Source organism: Gambusia affinis, linkage group LG12, assembly GCF_019740435.1.
Source record: "Gambusia affinis linkage group LG12, SWU_Gaff_1.0, whole genome shotgun sequence".
NCBI classification, from domain to species: domain Eukaryota; kingdom Metazoa; phylum Chordata; class Actinopteri; order Cyprinodontiformes; family Poeciliidae; genus Gambusia; species Gambusia affinis.
The window spans coordinates 1,476,144-1,498,647 of NC_057879.1; the positions used below are offsets into that span (position 1 = coordinate 1,476,144).

The 22,504-nt window shown below is 40.3% G+C and overlaps 1 protein-coding gene across 1 annotated transcript; it reads left to right on the forward strand.

Annotated features, from left to right (window-relative positions):
* Positions 1-21,828, forward strand: LOC122841332 (E3 ubiquitin-protein ligase RING2). The gene is made up of 5 exons (XM_044134580.1): positions 1-713; positions 788-884; positions 6,294-6,454; positions 16,043-16,130; positions 19,178-21,828. Exons 1-5 carry the CDS (start codon positions 688-690, stop codon positions 19,277-19,279), a joined length of 474 nt encoding a protein of 157 aa, XP_043990515.1. The 5' UTR covers positions 1-687; the 3' UTR covers positions 19,280-21,828.
* The last annotated feature ends 676 nt before the right edge of the window (positions 21,829-22,504 follow it).

Consider the following 22,504-nt stretch of genomic DNA (forward strand, 5'->3'; position numbering starts at 1 on the left):
TACCAGTGCTCTCTAGAAACAACCAATCAGAGGCAGGAGGTAGCGCTATAAATCACAATCCTTAGCTGTCAATTGTAGGTCAGAGAATAAGCTGGAGGAGATTAATTTTATCACAGATTATCTGTCTTATCACAAACTGTCATGACAAGAAAGCAAAATAGTTACACGTCTTTAAAATTGTGCCGCTTTTTATGGGTCAAATAGACTCAAGAAATTGTAACAGCAGGGGGGCCCAATTTAATTTTTTGTTTCCTGACGGCGCCCCTGTATGTTACCCAGTCATTAAACCATGTATGAAGACTGTTTTCAGGTAGAACCTGCAGTTCCTCCTCAACATATTATTGATTTCTACTCTGATGTTTAGAGACATTCAGTTGAGTCATCGGCCTTTCTTTATTTCTGAAAACCTCAAAAACCACATAATAAACAGGAAGGTCAGACACACTTGTGTTTTGAATCCAGTCTGGGTCATTTTATTCTTCCATTTGTAAGTAAACTAGGATCCATTCATTGAGAAAGACCTGGGCTGTCTTGTGCACACCAGCTTCAGATGATCATGTCACTGCCATCATGATTGTACAACATTGCATTACAAGGTTAGCCACTCTGTCATTAGATGACTGAAAAAGTTAGCTGAGGGAGAACTTGGAGAGCAGTACTCTCATTGGAAGGTCTAATTTTCCTGGGATGAGGCATAGGAGTAATATGCTCCGGTAAGATAAAACAGAAGTTGGTTTAGTCTCCTCTATTTTAGTCTGTTTAGTATACACTTGTATTTGTGTTTCAGTGTTGCAGCCATGACTCAGACACTGCAGACGAATGGGGTCCAGTCCCTCAGCAAGACTTGGGAACTAAGTCTCTATGAACTACAGAGAACACCACAGGTAAACTCTCACCAAGATCCCTTTGCATATATCCATCAGGTTTTTTTGGTTTTTTTTTATTTTATTATTTTTATTGAAACATATCATAAATGCAAAAAGGTGATCATCTCCCTAAACAGCACTGCAATCTTATGCCACCCCAGTTAAGGGGGGTGGCATATTCTAGACTTTGCTTATAAAGGACTATCAATTAAGGAGTAATGTAACTATGCCTGCATATGAAGGCACACTAAAGAAAATACAAAATGACTAATTTTAGAGCTGTAATGACAATACTGTGATACCACAAAACCGTGATATTTTTGTCTAAGGTTATTATACTGTCAAAATAACACAAATTACTGCTAATTTGTGCAGGTAGGAGCCGATTGCCAGGAACCCCACACCAGTAATTGTACAGGAATGGGGTGGGTCTGGTGGGTCAATCTCTTCAATACTGGGCCCAGTCCAGCACAGATATCCAAGAGCAAAACTTTAGGGACTCTAAATAGGCTTATTAGCCAGTCATTATGAGCCAAAAGAGCAGCGGTAGTTAGATGTTTTGAAGAATCACTTTGAATGCTTCACATCTTGTCATAATTTATGCTTAATCAGTAATAAAAAATAAAATAAAACTATAGTACCTCTCATAGCGGCGATCATCAGGGAGAGGATCGTGATAGTGAGATGTTAAATGAAACATTTAAATGTTGCGCAGACATTGGTTTAGGATTTAGGCTGAGGCTGCCTTACAGACCTTTTTTGTTTATTTGAAGGTCATCATTTATAGCTGTGGCTCACCAGTGCAAGCATATACCCCACTTCATTTTTAAATGCTTATGATAAAGTTGATCTATGGTTAACGTTCGATTTGTAGTTAAAGATCTGAAGGAATCATGATGCAGTGAGACTTCAATTCCCGACCTTGCCATTTTTGTCCTACTTCCGAAACAAGCTTGTATGTTCTGTATATATTAGGTTAGCATAAGGGACCACACATTTTCTCGTCAAGTTTGTGTTTTATAAATCAGAACCTTTACATGGAAAGTGGCGTACGCAGGTTTCAGGCCTCTGGTAATTGGTGGGTCTGATGTCTGCACAACCAGGTTTGAATACAAAACACCCTGATGGTGGTGATCCTCTGAAGACTTGAGAAACTGCCATTTCAAAAAGAGAGAATTATATGTTGCATATCTACAATATTGACATGACTTTTATTGCTTGTAGAAGGATTTTGGTGTATACACCATTTAATGTTTCATTTTGTTATTGTTAGTCCAGGAAGTTATGGACATTGGTGCCCATTTCCAGCAGTTAGTGCAGTGTTTCTCAACCTTTTTTGGGGCAGCGCCCCCCTATTCATTATCCAGGTCCCTCACCACCCCATCAAAGAAGATGTAGGCTACTTTGCACTGAATATTATTTTATTATTAGGCCCGAGCAGCAAAGCGCTGCAAATTGTTTTCATACTGTTTCTTCTTATTATTTTTCTTCCACCCCAAAGAAGGGGCTTTTTGGGGGCTTTATCATATTCAAAAACTCACCAATCTTGGCGGACGTGTAAAGCCTGTTTAAAAATTTAGAATTTTAAGGTCGTCGCAAAAATCCCACAAAAAATGGCTCAACGGCGCCACCTAGCAATTTTCAAAAGACCCTTTGCTATTCCCTTACTTCATTGTAGAGACATGAAATTTTGTACAGTTGTAGAGCTCCTCAAGACGCTCAGAATTTACAATTAATGTCATAGTGCAAGTATCCCAGGAAGTCGGTCATTTTGGATTGAAGGCCCGATTTTGACCCCATTTTGGCCGTTTACAGCCTTCGTATTTGATTGAACTCTTCCGATTTCGATTGATCGTCTTCAAACTTGGTCAGTCTGATCATAAGGCATGGCCGATTCAAAGTTATCAAAACGGTGAGTTTTTGAGCATGCTGAACGGGGGCAAACAGGGGTCAAAGTTCACCTACTTGCCACGAAACGGTTATAACTCCTACACTAAAACTCTCAGAGGAACCAAACTTTCAGTGATTGCTCATCATGAGTTGACCTAAAATACCCTGTGGTCAAATGATGACATCATGCCCCCTGAGAACAGGAAGTGCTGGCATACGTTTGGCTCTGAATTCCACAGTTTTGGGCCGAGCTTCTCCAAACTCACTAGGATGGATCCTTATTCACCCCCTGACAGGAATCCATAATAAAATTTGGTGGGCGTGGCCTAATTTCTCTATAGCATTTCTCTATATAACCCTAGAATATTTTAAATGATCAGCCCCAAGCCATGCTTTAACCTAGAATTATGAAACTTGGTACTAATGTCTGCATTAGTACCAGACATTACTGATTATAAGCATTACTGGTACTAATGGACAATGTAATCAGTCCTGATTACATTGTGATGTTGTTTTTGTCATCACCTTAGCCCCACCCACTTCCGTAGGAAGTCACCTTTTTTCCTGTTGTATGTCTTACTTTTCTCTGTTATTTATATGGGTTTAATCCAGTGCAAACTCACTTAAAATGATAAGGTGATGACATCTGTCAATGCTGGCTGAACAGTGTGGGCGTGGTCAAATTGCGAATATCAGACCCTCGCCATATTCATGCGATTGTCTTTAAATCACAGATGGATGATCCAATTGGCACCAAACTCGAAATGTAAGACCTGTGTTCACCTCTAAAGAGCTCAAAAGTTTTGAAATGTACCGTAATTTCCGGATTATAGAGCTCACCTGATTATAAGCCGCACCCCTTACATTTTTAAAGGAAACACATTTTGTACATACATAAGCCGCACCGGTGTATAAGTCGTATGTGCCTACATTGAAACATGAGATATTTACAAAGAAAGACGGTACACACAAAGTGTTTTTAAAGTTTTAATAATATGCCGTAGCTTTTCTTTCTGAACAGCAGCAATATAGCAAAACAGCACTAACAGCGCTGGTTTAAATAACAAACGGATTACTTCTGAAAGCTTTTTTCGTCTTTTTACATTGCTCCAGTTCTTCCCGTTGCCATTTCCAGCGTCTCACCAGCGATTCATTCATGCCAAGTTTACGTGCAACAGCTCTGTTTCCTTCTTTATCGGCCAGCTCGATTGCTTTTTACTTGAAAGCTGCATCATATGCATTTCTTCTTGCATTCTCCATGATGAGGGTCTGTTCAAGCTAATTTTATTCATGCACAAACGTTGTGCATGTTACATTAGTCTTCCTCTACAGATATATTTCAGCTGTCTCACGCTTACCTTTTCTGCTCCAGCGCCCCTACTGGCCCTTACTAGAAAAAATTCATAAATAAGCCGCATCGTTGTATAAGCCGCAGGGTCGAAAGCGCGAGACAAAATTTGCGGCTTATAGTCCTGAAATTACGGTAATTTGACTCCACTGCGCCCCCTAGGTTAATCCATCAGCTATATCTCCGCCGTAAATGGACCGATCTGCACCAGATTTTTTGTGAGTCGTTGGGGAGCAATGCCGAACACATTTATGTGTGTCACATGGCGGGTGATTGGGTGGTGAAAATGCATGACAGCTTCTGCGGTGGCGGGAGGGCGGTGGTGCAGGAAACCCCGCGGTGGCCTATAGGCCGGAGCGGCGCTTGCTGCGAGGGCCGCATGAGGTTGCTTCGCAACTTTAATTAATATTACTATCACTATTATTGATGTTTAGATTTTTATGGTTGTTTCTATATTTATCATCAAAAATAATTTCCCAGGGAAGAAAAAAGCCATGTGAATCAAAATTATTTTTATAGGCATCTACAAAAAATGCAATGAATATTCAACTTAAAATTGGAATATTTTTTCCACTTTTTCTACTGACAGGCCGTCAGTAGAAAAAGTGGAAAAAATATTCTTGTTCTGAGCCATTTTCTTATGTTGTTAAATATCGCACAAAATGACCAGATAAAAGATGTACAATAATGCCAGTTTTAACTTTGAACTATTTGCAAAAGACAGTGCTCTGTAACATTAAGACACGGACTGAACTTCAACTATATCAATCAGAACTCTTCTTCTCTTCAATGTTTGTGTGAGTTTATGGTGGAGCAGCTTTGTGCTGCCTTCAGGAGAATGGGACATCAGAGTATCCTCTGTAACAGGGGTGTCAAGCTCCAGTCCTCAAGGGCCGGTGTCCTGCAGTTTTTAGATGTGCCACAGGTACAAAACACTGGAATGAAATGGCTTAATTACCTCCTCCTTGTGTAGATCAGTTCTCCACAGCCTTGCTAATGACCTAATTATTCTATTCAGGTGTGGTGCAGCAGAGGCATATCTAAAAGTTGCAGGACAGTGGTCCTTGAGGACTGCAGTTTGACACCCCTGCTCTATAACATTTCACCGACATGGCATTTACTGAGCAAACAGTGTTTTCAGTGGAAAAACAAAAGTTCCAGATCCTTTTAATGCCACACAAATATGAGACAGAAACACGGATTATATCTTTACCTGTCTATTGATTTATAGATTAATACTTTTACTGAACAGAAATTACAAAGAACAATGCTGATTCTTAGTCAAATCTTAATGAGTTAAAAGTTCAGCAATATTATCTTACCTTTTATCTGAAAACAGAGTCTGTTCTTGCCATATTACTATTGCTTGAAAGGTCTTGTCATACCAGTTTATGCCTATGTATTTACTTTAGTTTCTTAGTTTATTCTTGCATTCTGTTCTTCATTCATTTCCATTTAGTTTTCTTTGATTAGTATTATTCTCTCTTAGTTTAATTATATCCTCTTTAGTTTCTTTCCTGTTGCTAGGTTTATTTTATTGTTATTGATGTTCACCACCAGTAATCTTTACTCATCACCTGCTGTGCCGCTTAATCATCATGTGTTTCACATGTGTCAATGTGATTGACTTTTCACTGTTCAGCGCCGAATTCTCTGATCCTGATTCACATCTACTTTGTTGCTCTGTTCTATCTCACGATTCTAATGTTTTAGAGGTTTGCTCAACGTGTGTGTCGTGTTTTTTTTGTTTGTTTTTTTACCCCCGTTTGGTGTGGAGCGGTCGGGAAGCATATTGATGGAGAAAAGCAGACTTACGTAAGTTAGTAGGTGAAAGGCAGGGTATACCTGGACAGGTTGCCAGGCCATCATAGATACAAAATAAACAACTATGCAATCACATATAAATATTCCTATGTTCTAAACACAAGCAAAAATACTTCTTTTTGTTGACTTTTGGCAACATAAAGAACAGGTCGACCATACAATGTAGTATTATGTTAGAAAAATGGTTCTGAGAATGTATCAAATACAAAGCACACACAAATCTACAGATCACTTTAAAGGGACCAGTTAAAGTAACATTCCTGTTTTTGAACAGTGGAAGGAGGATGTTGTGTCCTGAGAGGAATGCATTCACTCAGAGAACGATAGTGTACTCTAACCTACCTCTGAATGTTTGTATGTCTCAGGAGGCAATAACAGATGGACTGGAGATAGCTGTGTCACCCAGGTCCTTGCACAGTGAACTTATGTGTCCTATCTGTCTGGACATGTTGAAAAACACAATGACAACCAAAGAATGTCTGCACCGCTTCTGCGCTGATTGTATCATCACAGCTTTGAGATCTGGGTAAGTTTTTTTTTTTTTTTTTTTTTTTTTTTTTTAAGGGCGGCTATGTTCATGTCCTTGTTTATACTACTGTATCTACATTTCTACTTTTGAAATGTAGATACAGCAGTTCTTATCTGAGCCTCCTGCTTGTTCTTTAATACTAATGTAGCCCCATCTTATTTATCTTCTAATGGCTTGTCTTGTGTTTATTGTGCTTTTCAAGATGTCTTTAATGTTCACAAACATCACTTCCATGTTATTTATAGAGAGCAATGTCTGTCCCCTGTTATTATTTTATTGAATAAAAATAATTAAAATATTCCTGTCTGGGTATAACTGCATTATGAAAATCATCACATAAAGCTTACAAATAATATTTTTAAATAACGCATCTCTTTCTAATTGGTTGGCATAGCCATGATCATGATGCACTCGTAAACAAACCTGACTAGCCTTGCGTCGACATTAGCTTTGTGAAAATAATAGTGCTACACAGATAGCAGACAAACATGTTAACATGGACAAGTTTTTGAAAAGAAAAGGACCTGGCGAAGACCCCACCAATCCACAAACATCTGATCAATTAAAGATTAATAAAATATAATTGTGACTTCATCTTTACAAAATAAATGTGTTTTTATTTAGATGGTTTGTTCACTCATTTTTTAATTCTGTTGCTGTAGCTTACACATGAGTGTTTAAGCATGTTTCATGTGAGGGGGGGCCTCAGCTGAAAATGTACTGATGTAGGGGGGCCTTGGCATGGTAAAGTTTGGGAACCCCTGGACTAGAGCACTGATTAATGTTCCAGTCAACTTTTTGTCTGCTGAGGCATTGTGCTATTCAGAGTGTAAGTCAGGTCTGTATTGACTAGACTCACCTGCCCACAGTATAAAAATTGATGAAATTGACTTTCATCAGAGAACAACGCTCATAACTGGGGGTACACCAATATATTGGCCAGCCGATTTATCGGTGCCGATTTCCTTAATTGTGGGACGATTTTTACATATGAAGCTGATCTTATCCACTGATCTTATCTAGCTTAGCAAATGTCTAAGAATCAACCACTGTCCTCTTTTGCTCTCCAGTGAGAAAGATTTTTCTGACAGACCGGCCCACCAAGTTGTGGCTGTACATTTATAATTAACAATAGTGACCTCACCGTTGCAAAGAATGTCTGCAGCTCAACAACTTTCTTGCTGTATTGAGCAACATTTCAGGCTATATAAAAATTGGTATCGGCCAAAATTGTAATTGGCAGGTTAAGCTTTTCAAGAGATCGGTAATCAGTGATTGGCCAGAAAACTGCAATCGGTTCACCCCTACTCAGAACCACTGGTCTCTCATCCAGTGTAAAGGTGCTTTTCCATGAGATCAGTGGTCCACAATCTTTTTATCACCGCGGACCGGTCAAGACTTGGCAATTTTACTGCGGTCTGGGGAGATTGTTGAAGGGGGGGTGAACCATCAGACAAGGCTTTTGCATGTTGGTGTGTCCGCTAAAGCCTAGTTCACATGGTATAATAAAAGTTTTTTTGCCCTGATTTTTCCCTTAGGACAATCTTGGAACGTTCCGAGTTCTAAGATTGTCGCTTGCGATAGCTTTAACCGATCATCTTGCAGTGTCTGGTGTGTTACGTAGAACACCGGAACCGCTCCAATCTAAAATCGGGCACATTCAACATGCTGGATTGCCTTGGCCTGACTATCGCAGGGTTTTTTGGGGTTTTCCCGGACTGGGAGTAAGAATGCAGTCTGTTGAATGCGACAGGTAGACTATCAGAAAGCTCGGTGACATAAGCACGGAGGGAAATCCTAAACAGCTGTCCAGTGGAAACAGCATGAATGTTTATTCAGCAATTTGTACAAGTAATATGGGCAGAAATAATAATGAGAGGAACTGGAGCGAAACTGGTTGGTTGCTATGGTAACTTTACACACCCCTTCAAAATAAGAGAGATGTGCTATAAAAACGAACATTTTACTTTCATGAAAATTTTAACTCACGATAACAAAGCCCTCAGCTTATTTCTCTGCAACAAGACTGTTCCATTTGGGAGTGATGGGAGACAATGACACCCGAAGTGTTGCTTATGCAGAGCAATTTGACATGGCGAAGCAATTTGAAGGCCTCTTTGCCTCATAAGCAAGCCGATCACCGTATCTCATGCAGAGCGGGCTTAGAATGGATTTATCAGGCTGGGATAAATCCATTCTCCTGTCTCTCTCTGGGCCTTTTCCCCTTCACAAAGAAACTTTCCAAAGATATCACATCTGTTTCTTACTCATTTAGCTGCTTGTGGGCTCAATGTTGGTGCGCAAGACGTAACTGAGAGAATCCGGTTAAAGGATTTTCAAAATAAAAGATCCTCCAGACTCAGATAATACGTAAAACAGAAATATTAAATTATTTCTTGTGCGGCCCGGTACCAATTGGTTCACGGTACCGGTCCGTGACCCTGGTGTTGGAGACAAATAGGCCTGTCACGATAAACAATAAATCAATTAATTGTACAATAAATTAACACTATCTGCCTCATTTTAATTATCGACTTTATTGTCTTTTCCGGCTTTTTTCTCTTTCTGTTAATGACACTGAATAAAAAAGGCTCATATCCTTAGTGTAATGCCCAGCACACACACCACGATCTTAGAGTTGCAGGCCGATTGTTTACCCATTTTCAAATCCTGAGAGACCACACATTAGCCAACAGAAATCCTAGGTATAATGGTTCAATCGATTGGGCCGTGTGGTGTCCAACAATAGGCACAAAATAATGGCTACAAGTCCAGTTAACTAATTAGACCAGACTAATTTTAAAACCAGATATTAACCAATACTTTACTACAATCTACCTGCAATGCATGTGGCTATTGTCAGTCCTGACCAAATGAAAATCATTATAACCTATTTATGTCACATTAAGGAAGAACAGCTGAAAAGTTACCAGGTTTATCAAATGCGTAGCAATTTCTCTCCAACTCCTCCCTTCGTCATTTCTATATTCTTTTCACGAAATGTTGAATAAACATTAATGTTGTTTCCACATAAAATTTTCAATGTCTGCTGGAGTTCAGGTTGTGCTGTGTCTGCTGTTTGGGATTCCCCTCTATAATTTTCTCTCAGAAAGCATGGAGGGTATCCACGCTTTCTGATTGGCTACCTGTCACATTCAATAGGCTGCGTTAAGCTCCTAATCGTGGAAAACCCCTGATTTAGATCGGAGCGGCCACGACGATCTACAATAACACACAACTACAGGATGATTGGTTATGAAATTGCAAGCGACAATCTTAGAACGACCAATGTTCTAAGAGGGTATGATTGAGAGCTGACCGTTTTCATTGATTGGCTCTTGATTTTGTACGCATGCGGCAACATGTATATACATTGTTGTGGTTACTCCTGCTTGTCGTTTGGCTTTTTTTATTTTTTCTATTGATTATTTTACAACATTCATTCCTTTTGCATTTTACTAGAAGCTCATTTTCAACAATGTTGACTTAGAGAATCATAATCTTTTTCTTTGCTGTAGAGATACTCTTTTTACTCTGCCGAGCACAGGAACCTGGGGGCGTTGTTTACACTAGGGATTAGCTGATTGCGTTGAAACTGGCTGGTATGGTGTCCAGATCCACAGAAATTCCCAGAGATCTGAACTTTAATCAGAGAACAGCATTCTGTCTTCCTCTGCAGCCCCAGTGTTGCAGAGGAGGAAACAAACTGTGGAGGAGAGCAATAAGGAAGAAGCATCAAAGGTTTATGCAAAAGGGGAGTTACAGGCAGTTTCTCCCCTACCATGGCAACATTAGATCGTTTCTAACAAGATGGGTGAATCGACAGCGCTGAATTAACAGCCAGCTGTTACTGAATTAAGTAAGCAGCAGTGGTACTTAATGTACCACTGCTGCTGTCCACCCTCTCCTCAGTCCTTCATCCCCATGTGTTTCACCTTCACATCTTCTTTCCTCCTCTTCTACTCAGTGACCATTCCCCCATCCCTCAGCCGGTCACCCCTACGGTAAACATCACCGCCAAAGATGTTAGAAGACAGTTAGCCTGGCAAGGCTGCAGGTCCTGATGGTGTGAGCTAGAGGGTGCTCAAAACCTATGCCATCCATCTCTGTGGAGTCCTCCAGCATATCTTCAACATGAACCTCCACATACAAAGAGTCCTTGTGATGTGGAATACGTCCTGCATTGCAGGATGCAGGGGCTACTTGCCTGTAGCACTGACCTCCCACATATTGAAGACCCTTGAGAAACTTGTCCTCCAGCAGCTCAAGCCTCTGTTCCAACCACACTTGGATCCCTTGCAGTTTGCCTACCAGCCCAGACTTGGAATTGAGGACACCGTCATCTTCCTGCTGAAATGTGTATACACTCACCTTGACCAGCAGGCTAGCACTGTGGGAATTATGTTTTTTTGCTTCTTCAGTGATTTCAGCTCCAAACATCCTACTCTACTGGTTGACAAACTGGCAGCATTGCAGGTGGATCCATCCTTGTTGTCCTGGATTGTGGACGGTCTAACTGGTAGACCACAGTTCGTGTGTCACAGTGTTATCACCAACACAGGGACTCCACAAGCGACTGTCCTTTCTCCCTTCCATACAGCCAACTTGAGCTACTGCACTGAGACCTGTCATCTCCAGAAGTTCTCAGATGACTCAGCTGTGGTTGATTGTATCAGTGAGGGCGATGAGGTTGCGTACATGTAATGGTGCACTAGAGCAGGTGTTTTCAAAGTATGAAAGGGTGAGCCCCCCTCCAAGGAGCACAATGCCTGCTGCGCCCCCCCCCCCCCCCCCCCCCCCCCGGAGGGGGGTGGAGTTGTAAAAACTCCACCTTCAGCCCCGCTCTGGCCAAAACCAGTGATGGCATAGTTACTTTGAAAAAGTAACTTTAATCGGACTACTGATTACTCCTTGAAAAAGTAACTTAGTTATATTACTGACTACTTGACTTGGAAAGTAACTAAGTTACACTAAAAGTAACTTTTTAGTTACTTTCAGCAGCTGCTAACAACAACGCTCTGCCTCCTGTGAAAATCACATTGAGCTTTGCCAAAACTTAATTGTAAGTTATTTTATAATGGTAACATCAACAATGTGTCTCCACTGATAAGGTTGAACTGAAGAGGAGATGGTACAAAAAATAAAAAACATGAGTAATTTGTGTGGTCCACTGTTGTCTGGAAAACTCTAAGAAGGATTTTAAAGCCCCCCCCTCCCCCCAGCCTCCAGATTCTGCGTTACGCCCCTGAGTTTGATGTCGCAGCGCACAGATCTCCTCCTGCAGCTCCACAGCTCAGATGGCTGCGACACTTATTAATAATTATAACGGTGCTAACTTGCCATTATAACTATTGCCAACTACGGACACGTTTATTCGTGGCTGTTTTCACGTTTATTGCGCTGTTCAAATTGGTCTCGATGTTTGCAGTTTTCTGGAGCACAACGCGAAGCTCGATGTCATTGAGAGGAAATAAATTAAGTTGACATTAACAAAGACACAGCGGGACGGATCATCCGGGAAATGATGGACAGGGAGAGACTGATTAAAACTACCTTAATGACGGACAAATTCTTGGATTTATTAAGTCTCTGCTTATTTCCAAGCCCAAATGAGCAACTTCACGTTCAAAAACGAGCCCAAAAAGGCGCAACCCGCCACTCATTAAATTTGCAAGCGACTTTTAAAAAAATGAAGCCCAAAGCCGCTTGTAATAATCGGACTTGGCGACAGAAACTGAAAATAGTTCCAGTTTTTCCACCAACAAAATGCGCATCTCCCCCCATTTTTAACATTTCTGTTGCATAGAGACGTCGGTCACTCGACAAGACGAGTAGAGGAAATACGATTAAATAACAAAAGAAGATAGTAACGCAGTAATGCAAAAATGATTTTGATAAGTAACTGTAGTTTGACTACTGGATTTGAAATAGCAACGCGTTAGATTACTCGTTATGGAAAAAAGTGGTCCGACCAGTAACGTTACTGACATCACTGGCCAAAACATCCTCTAAGGTGGGAAACATTTCCACTGATCCCCACTCCACACGCGCACCCCGCAGTACCAACTTTTTCCTAAGTCCACAGAGTTGATCGTGTGCGTAAAAGACGTTTCTCTCACATCAGTAGACAGCAAGCAGATAGCTTTTCCGGTTTACTTTTTCCCTCGCACCGCGCCTCCCCTAAAGTGCTCTGGCGCCCCCCAGGGGAGGGGCGCCTCACACTTTGAAAACCGCCGCACTAGGGGGACCCAGAAATTCAGCCACGACACAGGAGTGAGCAGTAACTCTGATATTTATTAAAAGGCAGCTTAAACCGGGCACAGGATCGTCAGCTGCAGCACTGCGAAGGGGGGCGAAAAGGAGAGGTTGATGACCGGAGAAATAGCAACAAAGGGGTCTGTTAGCGTGTGTGTAAAGGGAAACACTAACCTGGCGTTCAGTAAATGTGGGGATCGGCTGAGGAACAAGGGGTGGAGCAGATGCTGCGCTGACGCAGAGCTCGGGACGAAGTGCCTGGGGATGGAAGTGCTGATGCAGGGCAGCGTACCAACTTGTGGGGGCAGCAGAAGAACCAAATCCAGATCCTTAATCCTAGTCAGACGGGCGGAGGTCATACACGATCGGGGCAGAGAGCAGAATCCGTGAGAGTGGGCGAGAGCAGAGTTACAACAACAGGCGTGGGTCGAGATCCAGAAAGGCAATTAGTAATAGTCCGACAAGGGCGAGGCAAAAGGGACAGGTCCGAGGAACAAGGCGTGGTCGTGATTATGAGGGCGAGGTAGGAGTGCTGGAAAACTACTTGCTGAAAGCGTTCGATAATCTGGCAGCGTGGTTGTGACTGAGGGAGGTTTAAGAAGGGAGACAATAGGAAGAAACACAGGTGCGAGGAATAACGGAAATGAGGGGCGTGACTTGGATTGGCTGAACAAGAAACACAGGGTACAATGTAAACATCACAGTACAAAGTAGGCAACTTTGTCACATGTTGTGGGCTGAACCACCTGCACCTCAATTTGACAAAGACCAAGGAACTGGTGGTGTTCTGCTGTATGTGGAGGTAATGTTTGAGTGTTTTTGGTTCTCAATCCTAATACATAAAGTTGTGTTGTTGTCAGTTCTTACTGCAACGAGTCTGCATGTATACTAAAGCTGACAGAGAACAGAAAAAATAATTAGTGACTTTGAGTTATTATTTCCATTGCATGTCACTAAACAAATCATACCTACATCTCCAAATTTCACTCTAACAAAATAGTTCTGCTGTGCCAGGGCGGCTATTAACAGCATGTGAAAGAATAGTCTGATTAGGCAGTGAAATAAATTTGTGATACAACCTTTTTGTCACAATAGTTTTATAATATGTTTTGCAAATTACCTCATTTGGTTCAGCATCCTCCATATAAAATCCAAACCACTGCCAAATGATTTATTCAGCGCTGTTTCTCTTCGGAATTAAACGAGTTTATCTGATTCTTCGGCAGTTACCGCCTCATTCAGCCGCTCCCCTCAAACTCTCCCTGTCACCATGTTGTTTGTTTTCTCCGTGAAGTGTGATTGGTAGAAATTTTTCAGGTTGGGAAAGGGGAGGGACTAGTAATGTATTCATAGGGTGTCGGATAAGCCATACTTTTGAATTTGACGGCAAAAGTTTATTATTTGAATGACAATTTATACTCGATGGTTGCGATATAGCCATTTTAACTATGGTGAAATGAAAATATTGCGATACATCAAGTATACTCGATACATTGCCCAGCTCTATGATATCTCTATTTAGTGTTTAGCATTTAATGTATAGCTGTGGGCCTTGAACATGCTGTCTGTTATCAGAGAGCTGCTGAGGACCAAGGAGTTTAATTATGAGTTTAATCGGGAGCAGCACCAGGAACACATGTGGTAACTTTTTCAGCAGAATGACCTTGAATTAGCAGCGCTGCTAGCATCTCATCGCTCTGAAATACAGATTGTACTAAAGAAGAGGAAGACGATGCAGCTGTTATCAGCTTTCTGATGGAACCTCAGTTTTGTGTTGACCGTGTGAAACACCAGAACTACATAATATTTGTAATAATATAATATCAGCTGATCTGAGTCTTTATCATTATGTTTACCACAGTGAACAGAGTCTCCTCTCCCATTCATATAGCAATGAATTTCTATAAGACAAAATGTAATATTTGGGCTTATTTTAGTCCAACAGAACCAGATCCTTGGTGCTCTTCATTGCTGAGTGTTGCTGCAAACATCATGAGAGTTAAACAACGGCTGCTGCTACTCATGTCCCACCCACAATAGTGAGGAACACAGCATATAATGGAAAAGCTCACTACCTGGGGTAGAACCAAAGTGGACTTTTAACTGGTTGGTGTGTGATGTGCCAGTGGAAAAACATGCCTAAGGCATGCTTTAAGGTGTTTTTCATGCCTAAGGCAGGTTTTAAGGCATAAAACATCTATGGGCCTGGTGGTATGATAGGCCTAGCACAGCAGGTCTGTTTGTGCTGATATGAAAGTGCATATAAGTTTCAAAGGTCTGATATACAGGGCAGCACAGTGGCGCAGTTGGTAGAGCTGTTGCCTTGCAGCAAGAAAGTCCTGGGTTTGATTCCCGACCGGGGATCTTTCTGCATGGAGTTTGCATGTTCTCCCTGTGCATGGTGGGTTCTCTCCGGGTTCTCCGGCTTCCTCCCACAGTCCAAAAACATGACTGTTAGGTTAAGTGGTCTCTCTAAATTCTCCCTAGGTGTGAGTGTGTGTTTGCATGGTTGTTTGTCTTGTATGTCTTTGTGTTGCCCTACGACAGACTGGCGACCTGTCCAGGGTGTACCCCGCCTCTCGCCCGGGACGCAGCTGGAGATAGGCACCAGCAACCCTCCCGACCCCATTTAGGGAAGAAGGGTGTTAAAGAAAATGGATGGATGGATGGATGGATGGAGGTCTGATATGCACCTGTGTGCTTCTCACCTCCTTTAAATATGTCAGGAATTGAGCTGTTTTTAAAAAAAAAAAAAAAAACATAACAGCTGAAACACAGTATTCCTTCAAATCTAGCCTGCTTAGAGTTGCTTTTGAGCCACAATAAATGAAACAATCACCATTTTGATGTGTAACACACCTGTAAATGAATATTTATATCCTGTATAGCACTTCTGGATAGATGCAAACTACATTTTGTTGCTTGTACTTGTGACAGTGCAATGACAATAAAGTTGAATTCTATTCTATTCTATTCTATTCTATTCTATTCTAATAATGGCACTTGGCAAAATGTAATACTTACTAATTTTCTCAGTTGTTGACTTCCAAGACTTTGCATTTTTGTGTTTTTATGATGCGAGGCACTTTGACCTGCCTTGTTGCTGAAATGTGCTTTGCAAATAAAATTGATTGATCGATTGTTCACAATCATAAATCAGAAATGATCACAATCATAAATCATTATGGCGCTGCCACAATCATTATGGTGCTGCCATAATGATCACATCAATTACGCAGTTACAAGCCAATATCAATCATGGCTATGATTGCTAATTGCCACTCCGTCTGGGTCTGACCAACTGTGAAGCATGGTGTTTTCTCCTTGCAGGAATAAGGAGTGCCCCACCTGCCGTAAGAAGCTTGTTTCTAAGAGGTCACTCCGTCCTGACCCCAATTTTGATGCTCTGATTAGTAAGTAACCACACAGAAAAACAATTTTGTATCTTTAATTCTATTTGAATAACACATCTTAATTGAGTAGAACTGAAGGTGTTTATAAAATGATTTAAACATTTATTTTTTGACATTCCTTTTAGATTTTTTTCTTTCTAAACAGTCTGTCCTTTTTATATTTATTTTGTATTTAATGCATTTATTTATTATGCCTACAAGATACATCTATTATTCAATCAAAATGGAGAACTTTGTTTTTCTCAAATTCTGCAAGTTGAATGCACAAGGCAAGTTCTGTACACTTGCATTGGGCCAGTAAATCTCAGTAAATCAACCCTTCAAAGGTTCATGTACTTTAAAAGTTGGAAGTAAACTAACAAAAGAGCCCAAGTTGTTTCTGGATGCCCAAGGTGCAGCAGTTTGACTAATGACCATTAATACTTCTATTTAAAATCCTGACTTTATGAGAAAAAAATAACTTTCTATCTTCTTCCGCTTATCCGGGGTCGGGTCGCGGGGGTAGCAGCTTCAGAAGGGAGGCCCAGACTTCCCTCTCCCCAGCCACTTCCACCAGCTCCTCCGGAGGAATCCCAAGGCGTTCCCAGGCCAGCCGGGAGACGTAGTCCCTCTAGCACAGGGGTGGGCAATTAATTTCTTCAGGGGGCCGCATGAAAAATCTGAAATATGTTGGAGGGCCGATCCAGCAATGACTCAAATTTAATCTTTACTCATTATTCATTTTCTCATACCTCTTGTTGTAATAAAATATTTAAATCATATTCTTTTATTAAGAAGAATATTCAGTAAATATTAATAAAAATTAACAATTTGTGGTTTGGCTGAAGTGAGAATTGACAAATTAGTAGTTAAAAAAAATATCGTCATCACATCTGAATTTATTTTTAACTTTTTAATCTCTCCACAATTGAAATGGTGTGTGTTATATTAATCAACTGATCAACTGCATATATGATCAATAAATGGTTTTAAGTGTTGGAAAAAGCCTGACGAACCTGCAGTGCTGCAACTTGAAGGACTAACACAAAAGTACCTCCAATCAGATGCAAATGAATGGGAAAACAAGTACCACAAAGTACTTTAAATACAGCAGAAACTTAAAGAGGTACACACACATGGCGACACCACGACACGTTGGACGGAGGGGGCGGGGGGAGACACCACAAAAAAACAGGACATTTCCTCACTTTCTGAAAATATCCCATTATCTACACTGCAAGTGAAGGGAGAAGACACCATTTGCATTTCACTCTCAACAGCTTTGAAGTCTTGAAATCGCCTTGAAAACTCAGCATGAAGTGCTTCTAACATGGATGAGAACCTCTGGAGCTGATCTGCTGCTGGGGTGGCTTGCTTCAATGTTGGCAGATGAGTGAGATTATTAGCATTGATTTGGCTTAGCAGAAGCTGCAACTTCCTACAGAAGGCTTTGACTGCACTGTACATTTCATACACAAAAAGACCCTTGTCTGCAGTTTGACATTTAGTTCATTCATCTGAGCAGTCACATCAACAGTAAAACCAAGATCTGCCAGCCAGTCTGTCTCTGCAAGCTGAGGGATGCAGTGCCCCTTCCTCACAGAGAACTCCTGAATCTCCTCTCTCAGGTCCCAGAACCTTTTCAGCACTTTTCCCAGACTGAGCCACCTGACTGCTGTATGGTAGCTTAGGTCCTGGTGATCAGTCTCAGTTTCCTCTGAAAGTGAAACAAACTGTCTATGAGTCAGTGCCCTTGCACGACATCAACCACATGATTCATTTTTAACACAACAATTCTTGATGCATAATACAATGAAACAAAATTAATTTCTGCTCAGGGTTCTTTTCTGCCAGTTTGTCCTGGATTCTCTTAAATAAACCAACAATTTTTCCTGTGAGATTTGGACACCCATCTGTTGTCACGCCCACCAGTTTGTCCCAGTTCAGACCCAAGCTTTCCAGACATGCATTTACCTCTACTAAGAGCTCACTCCCTGTTGTTGTCCCTTTCATTGACCGCATGCCTGCCAGCTCCTCCGTGATGCTGAATTCTGTATTGATCCCGCGCGAAGATGAGCAGCTGGGCAGTGTCCCGTATGTCACAGCTCTCATCCAAAGCCAGGGAAAAATACCGGTACTCAAAATCATTCACGCTGTCTTTCAGTTGCAGCACCAGGTTAAATTGCGTAATGTCCTCAATCCTTCTCGTTACGTTTGCGGCGGGAGAGGGAGATGTTCTCAAAAGCGTCTTTATTCTCAGGACATATTAGCACTGCTTAATATACTCTCCGTCAGAGAAAGGTTTGCTCTTCCTAGCAATCTTGTGGGATATGACAAAACTTGCCTTGACTGCAGCTCCTCTAGATGCCAAGCGTTTTGTAAAAAGTGTTTGTTGAGCTTGCAACTTGGCTACGAGTACAGACGACTCAGTGACGTGCTCTTTCTCTGAAAAGTTCTTGTATCTCTTCTGTGTTTGGTCCCAGTTTACTGTGAGTACTCTTATGCTCAGGATCATCTCTAACAAAACAGTTTAAAACCTAAGATCAAATTCTAAATATTGCTATATTCTTTGGTTGTCCTGATCAATTGAAAGATCCTAACACAGAATTATAGGTTTAGATTGGGCATACATGGCACACAACAATATTCTGCATAAAGACCACAACACAGACATTTTTGATCAACCACAAAAATGGTCAACCTCAACCTCCCATTAGGATCTTTCAACTGATCTTGCATCAGGTCAGTCCTGGTCTTATTCCTTTGTATCCTGTGAACACGAAGCCTGTGAGCTTACCAAATCCACTCCTGTAATAAAAGCAATAAGATGGTTAAATTGTCATGAAACATGATCTGCCTAAAGGAAAACCATCAAATTTTGCTCAGTGTGTTTGAATTGGTTGTTTTGAGTCTAGAAAAATGTTTGTTTGCTCTCTACAACAAGGACCAGTTATGGGTTGCTCTTTCTTCAGAAACTGTTGCTGCCTGAATGGACATATGGTATTGTTCTGGGTTTTTGGTTGGTAGAGCTGGTGCATCATATGTCTGTTTAACTGTTTAACTCTGTTCATAGGTTCTGAATGGTTCCTTCTCCCTGGAGCTGGTCAGTGAAAAGTATTGGAAGGTCAACAAACCCATGGAGCTCTACTTTGCCCCCACTAAAGAACACAAGTAAACATACATAAGAATACATAACTCCATCCATTTTTGCATAAACATACACACTTGTTGGAGGTGAACAGATGGACATGGAAACAGCTGTACACAAACACAAGCAGAAGAATGTGTGTCTGACAGAGACCAGGGGGTTTGGGGAAAACTTCAAATGGACTCCTATGAATAGAAAAAAAAATGTTGTTGTTTCATATTTTGTGAATCTTTGTCTCCTGTTAGACAGCAGCAGGTCAGTACAGCAGATCACATCTCAAACAGCAAGTCTAGAGCTTTCCCAAAAACGGGCTTCATGCATTGGTTGAATTGGGAGATTTAAATGTTAAAGGGTAAAAATTGCTGTAAATCTTTCCACCTTATATTGTGAACTTTGTTTTCAGTGACACGCATGGCAATGGTAATCTTTTCATGCCTATAAACATATTTGTCCAGAAGGTAGAGCATATTTCATTATGAAACTGCTGTTAAGATCCATGCCTGGGAAATGAAGAAAAACTGGTGAAGACACAAATTCTGTTCAGTTATCAAAATCCTCTGTTTCCAAACTGTATATGTGCATGCAAGATGCATGTTAGCTGTATTTAATGTCTGTACTTTGAAAAGAAGTACAGACATTACTTTTACAGTAATGTCTGTTCTTTGGTTAAAGAATTCTGAATATATGCTACTTGAATTCCCCTCTTAAAAACCTGCTTGACATTTGATCTAAATTTCAAAAGATTCTTAGGGAGGATCTGTCTCAAGAGATACTTCCATAACCTTTTTATGATTAAAATGTTCAGAGTAAAATTTAGTGTCTGAAATGGAACCCATGAAAACAAGTTGTTCCTCAATTTTAATAATTGGGATGTGAAATTTAGGATTTGATTTTTGCTTGAGTTTGACTTTTCTAGAGGGAAATTTAAATGACATGTTTTCCACAAAACTAATTTCAAACAAGATCTGCTGAAGCAATGACTTGGAGCTCCATTGATTGTGTGAGGTCTGACTTGATATTTGTCATCTGGAAAGACTGACTTGTTTGAGTATGCGCCCTTCTGTTGTCCTGATCTGTTGCCATAGAAACAAACTGTCTTTTAAATTTTGTGGCGGCTCATCCTTTTTATAAATGTTTTGTAACACAGAGAGGAAGCTGTGTGTATTATTAAAGGGGTGAGATGGTTGGGGAATGTTTTTGTTAGACCACTACAGTATTCATTGTCCACAGAAATTTCCACAACTTTTGTTGTTTGTTTAGCAGTGACACAGATGGTTCTCACAAAGGAACATTCTGTGTGAAATAAAGGATTTTATTTTTTGAGGAAGTTCTTGAAAAAAAAGAATTTAGAAGAATTCTAGTTTGTCAGAAAGCAAGGGACACAGGGACTTCTCCACTTGTCTAAGAATGATCTAAAGTTATTTTCCTTATTTGCTCAAAAAAGGAAATCTGGTTATGATTCAGTAAATAAGATCCAGCAAGGATCCAGCAAGGGATCCTTGCAACCACCATTGATTGTGGTTGCAATTGAACCACAATCAATTGCAACAGGATGCGACACAATGTTTGCAAAATTTCTGGCAAGTTGAGAGTTGATAATTTTAATGATAGTACCATAATTCATGGAACTAATTGGTTACAATAATTGGTTTCACTTCCATGAAATGGAAGTGAATATATGAAATGGAAGTGAAGGAACTTAAATGAAAGGACAAATTAGTGAAATGGCAAATTGACCCAGTTCTTTCTAGAACCATCAGCTGGGGAGCACTGCAGTTTGGGAGAAACACTTTTTCAGCTCATTGAAAGGTAATTTTGAAGAATCTCAGCGCTGATGCTAAAATTATCTGAGCACAAAGAAGGCACATACATTTCAATTCAAAGTTGTACACTTAAAACAATGGAGTTTCATAAATAAAGCAACAAGATGTTGCTAGATTGTATTTTTATTACTAATTTTGACTTGTCAATCTAGGAAAACTTTTTTAGGCAACATTTATGAGCATAGAACTTTTTATTTTTGAGTTAGTTGGGCTTGGATAAATGAAGCCCTCTTTGCTACACATTTCACATTAAAGGACACCTGAATTTTGTACATAACCCAACAGTTCCCTTCACTGTAGAATTTTAAAACCAACATAGCCTGTTTCTTGCAAAAAAAAAATTATCTGGGTGACCTTTCCTTTTCACAAATATTGGGAGATATTTCCCCTGATATTTGTGATGCGACTGCGAGTTTCTGATATCAGTACAGATATCAGAAATATATTTGCAGAACAGAAAATATGTAATATTCTGTTTTTGAGCTTTCAGACTGAAGACTAAAAACGAAAAAAAAAATTCTTTGCTGGAAAAACTATTTGGAAGTGGATCCTTACTGTGGAGATTTTATTTTCATCCATTATTGTGCCAACTGTAAACCCGTGAGGGTTACCGCCCTCATGAAAACTGTCTGTTGTGCTTTATGAAAGAGAAAATGTGCTTCATTCTTGTTAGACTTAGTACCAGTGTGTCTGTGTGTCCATCTGTACTGGTTCTTTTCTGGTTGGACAATAAAATTTCATCTGTATGTTTAACATAAAACTTAATGCTTACTGTCTAAGAGAAGGCAGGGACTGGTAGATGGATACAAATCTGAGATTTTCCACATGTTGACTCTTTCTGATTAAGGCTTGAAGCCATCTTGACTACATTCCAAGTTAAGATGGCTTTGTCATCTTACCTTTTCCCTAACTAGTTAGAGAAATGTTTGATTCAATACCAGTTTAAAGTTTGAACAGCCTCACAACATTTCTGCTTATTTCATTCGTCAAAGGTTGTTCCAAGTTGCTGCTATATATCTTTTAGAGCGTGGCATAATTTCTGCCATCCATTCTTCTGAATGAATGGCAGAAGAATGGAAGTGGTCCTTCCATTCCTCTGCCATGGAGAACTGTCTTCCATGGTTCTCTATGGAAGCATCTATGGCGACCAGGAAATTTTAATATTTTTAGATTGTTGTTAATAACAATCTAGTTTTAAATACTGTCTAATTTAAAACTAGTAATGATCTGACCAGATAGTGGATTAAAAATAATTTGAAATAAGCAATTATTTCAATTTGAAATATTTCTGATAAGTCTGAGGAGGATTACAATGGGATAACACTAGAAAATGATCAGGTTTTGAATTAATTAAACGTACCAATGGAAAACAGCAGTAGTCTGATACCTTGACATCATCAATCAAGAACGTTATGGACAACCCTGACCA

What these genes read in the sequence shown, in the direction of transcription:
- LOC122841332 (XM_044134580.1), top strand. Translation starts at nt 688, where the DNA reads ATGAGGCATAGGAGTAATATGCTCCG. An exon ending in CATAGGAGTAATATGCTCCG is followed by an intron (nt 714 to 787) that starts GTAAGATAAAAC and finishes TTTGTGTTTCAG; the next exon opens with TGTTGCAGCCATGACTCAGA. An exon ending in TTGATGCTCTGATTAGTAAG is followed by an intron (nt 16,131 to 19,177) that starts TAACCACACAGA and finishes CTCTGTTCATAG; the next exon opens with GTTCTGAATGGTTCCTTCTC.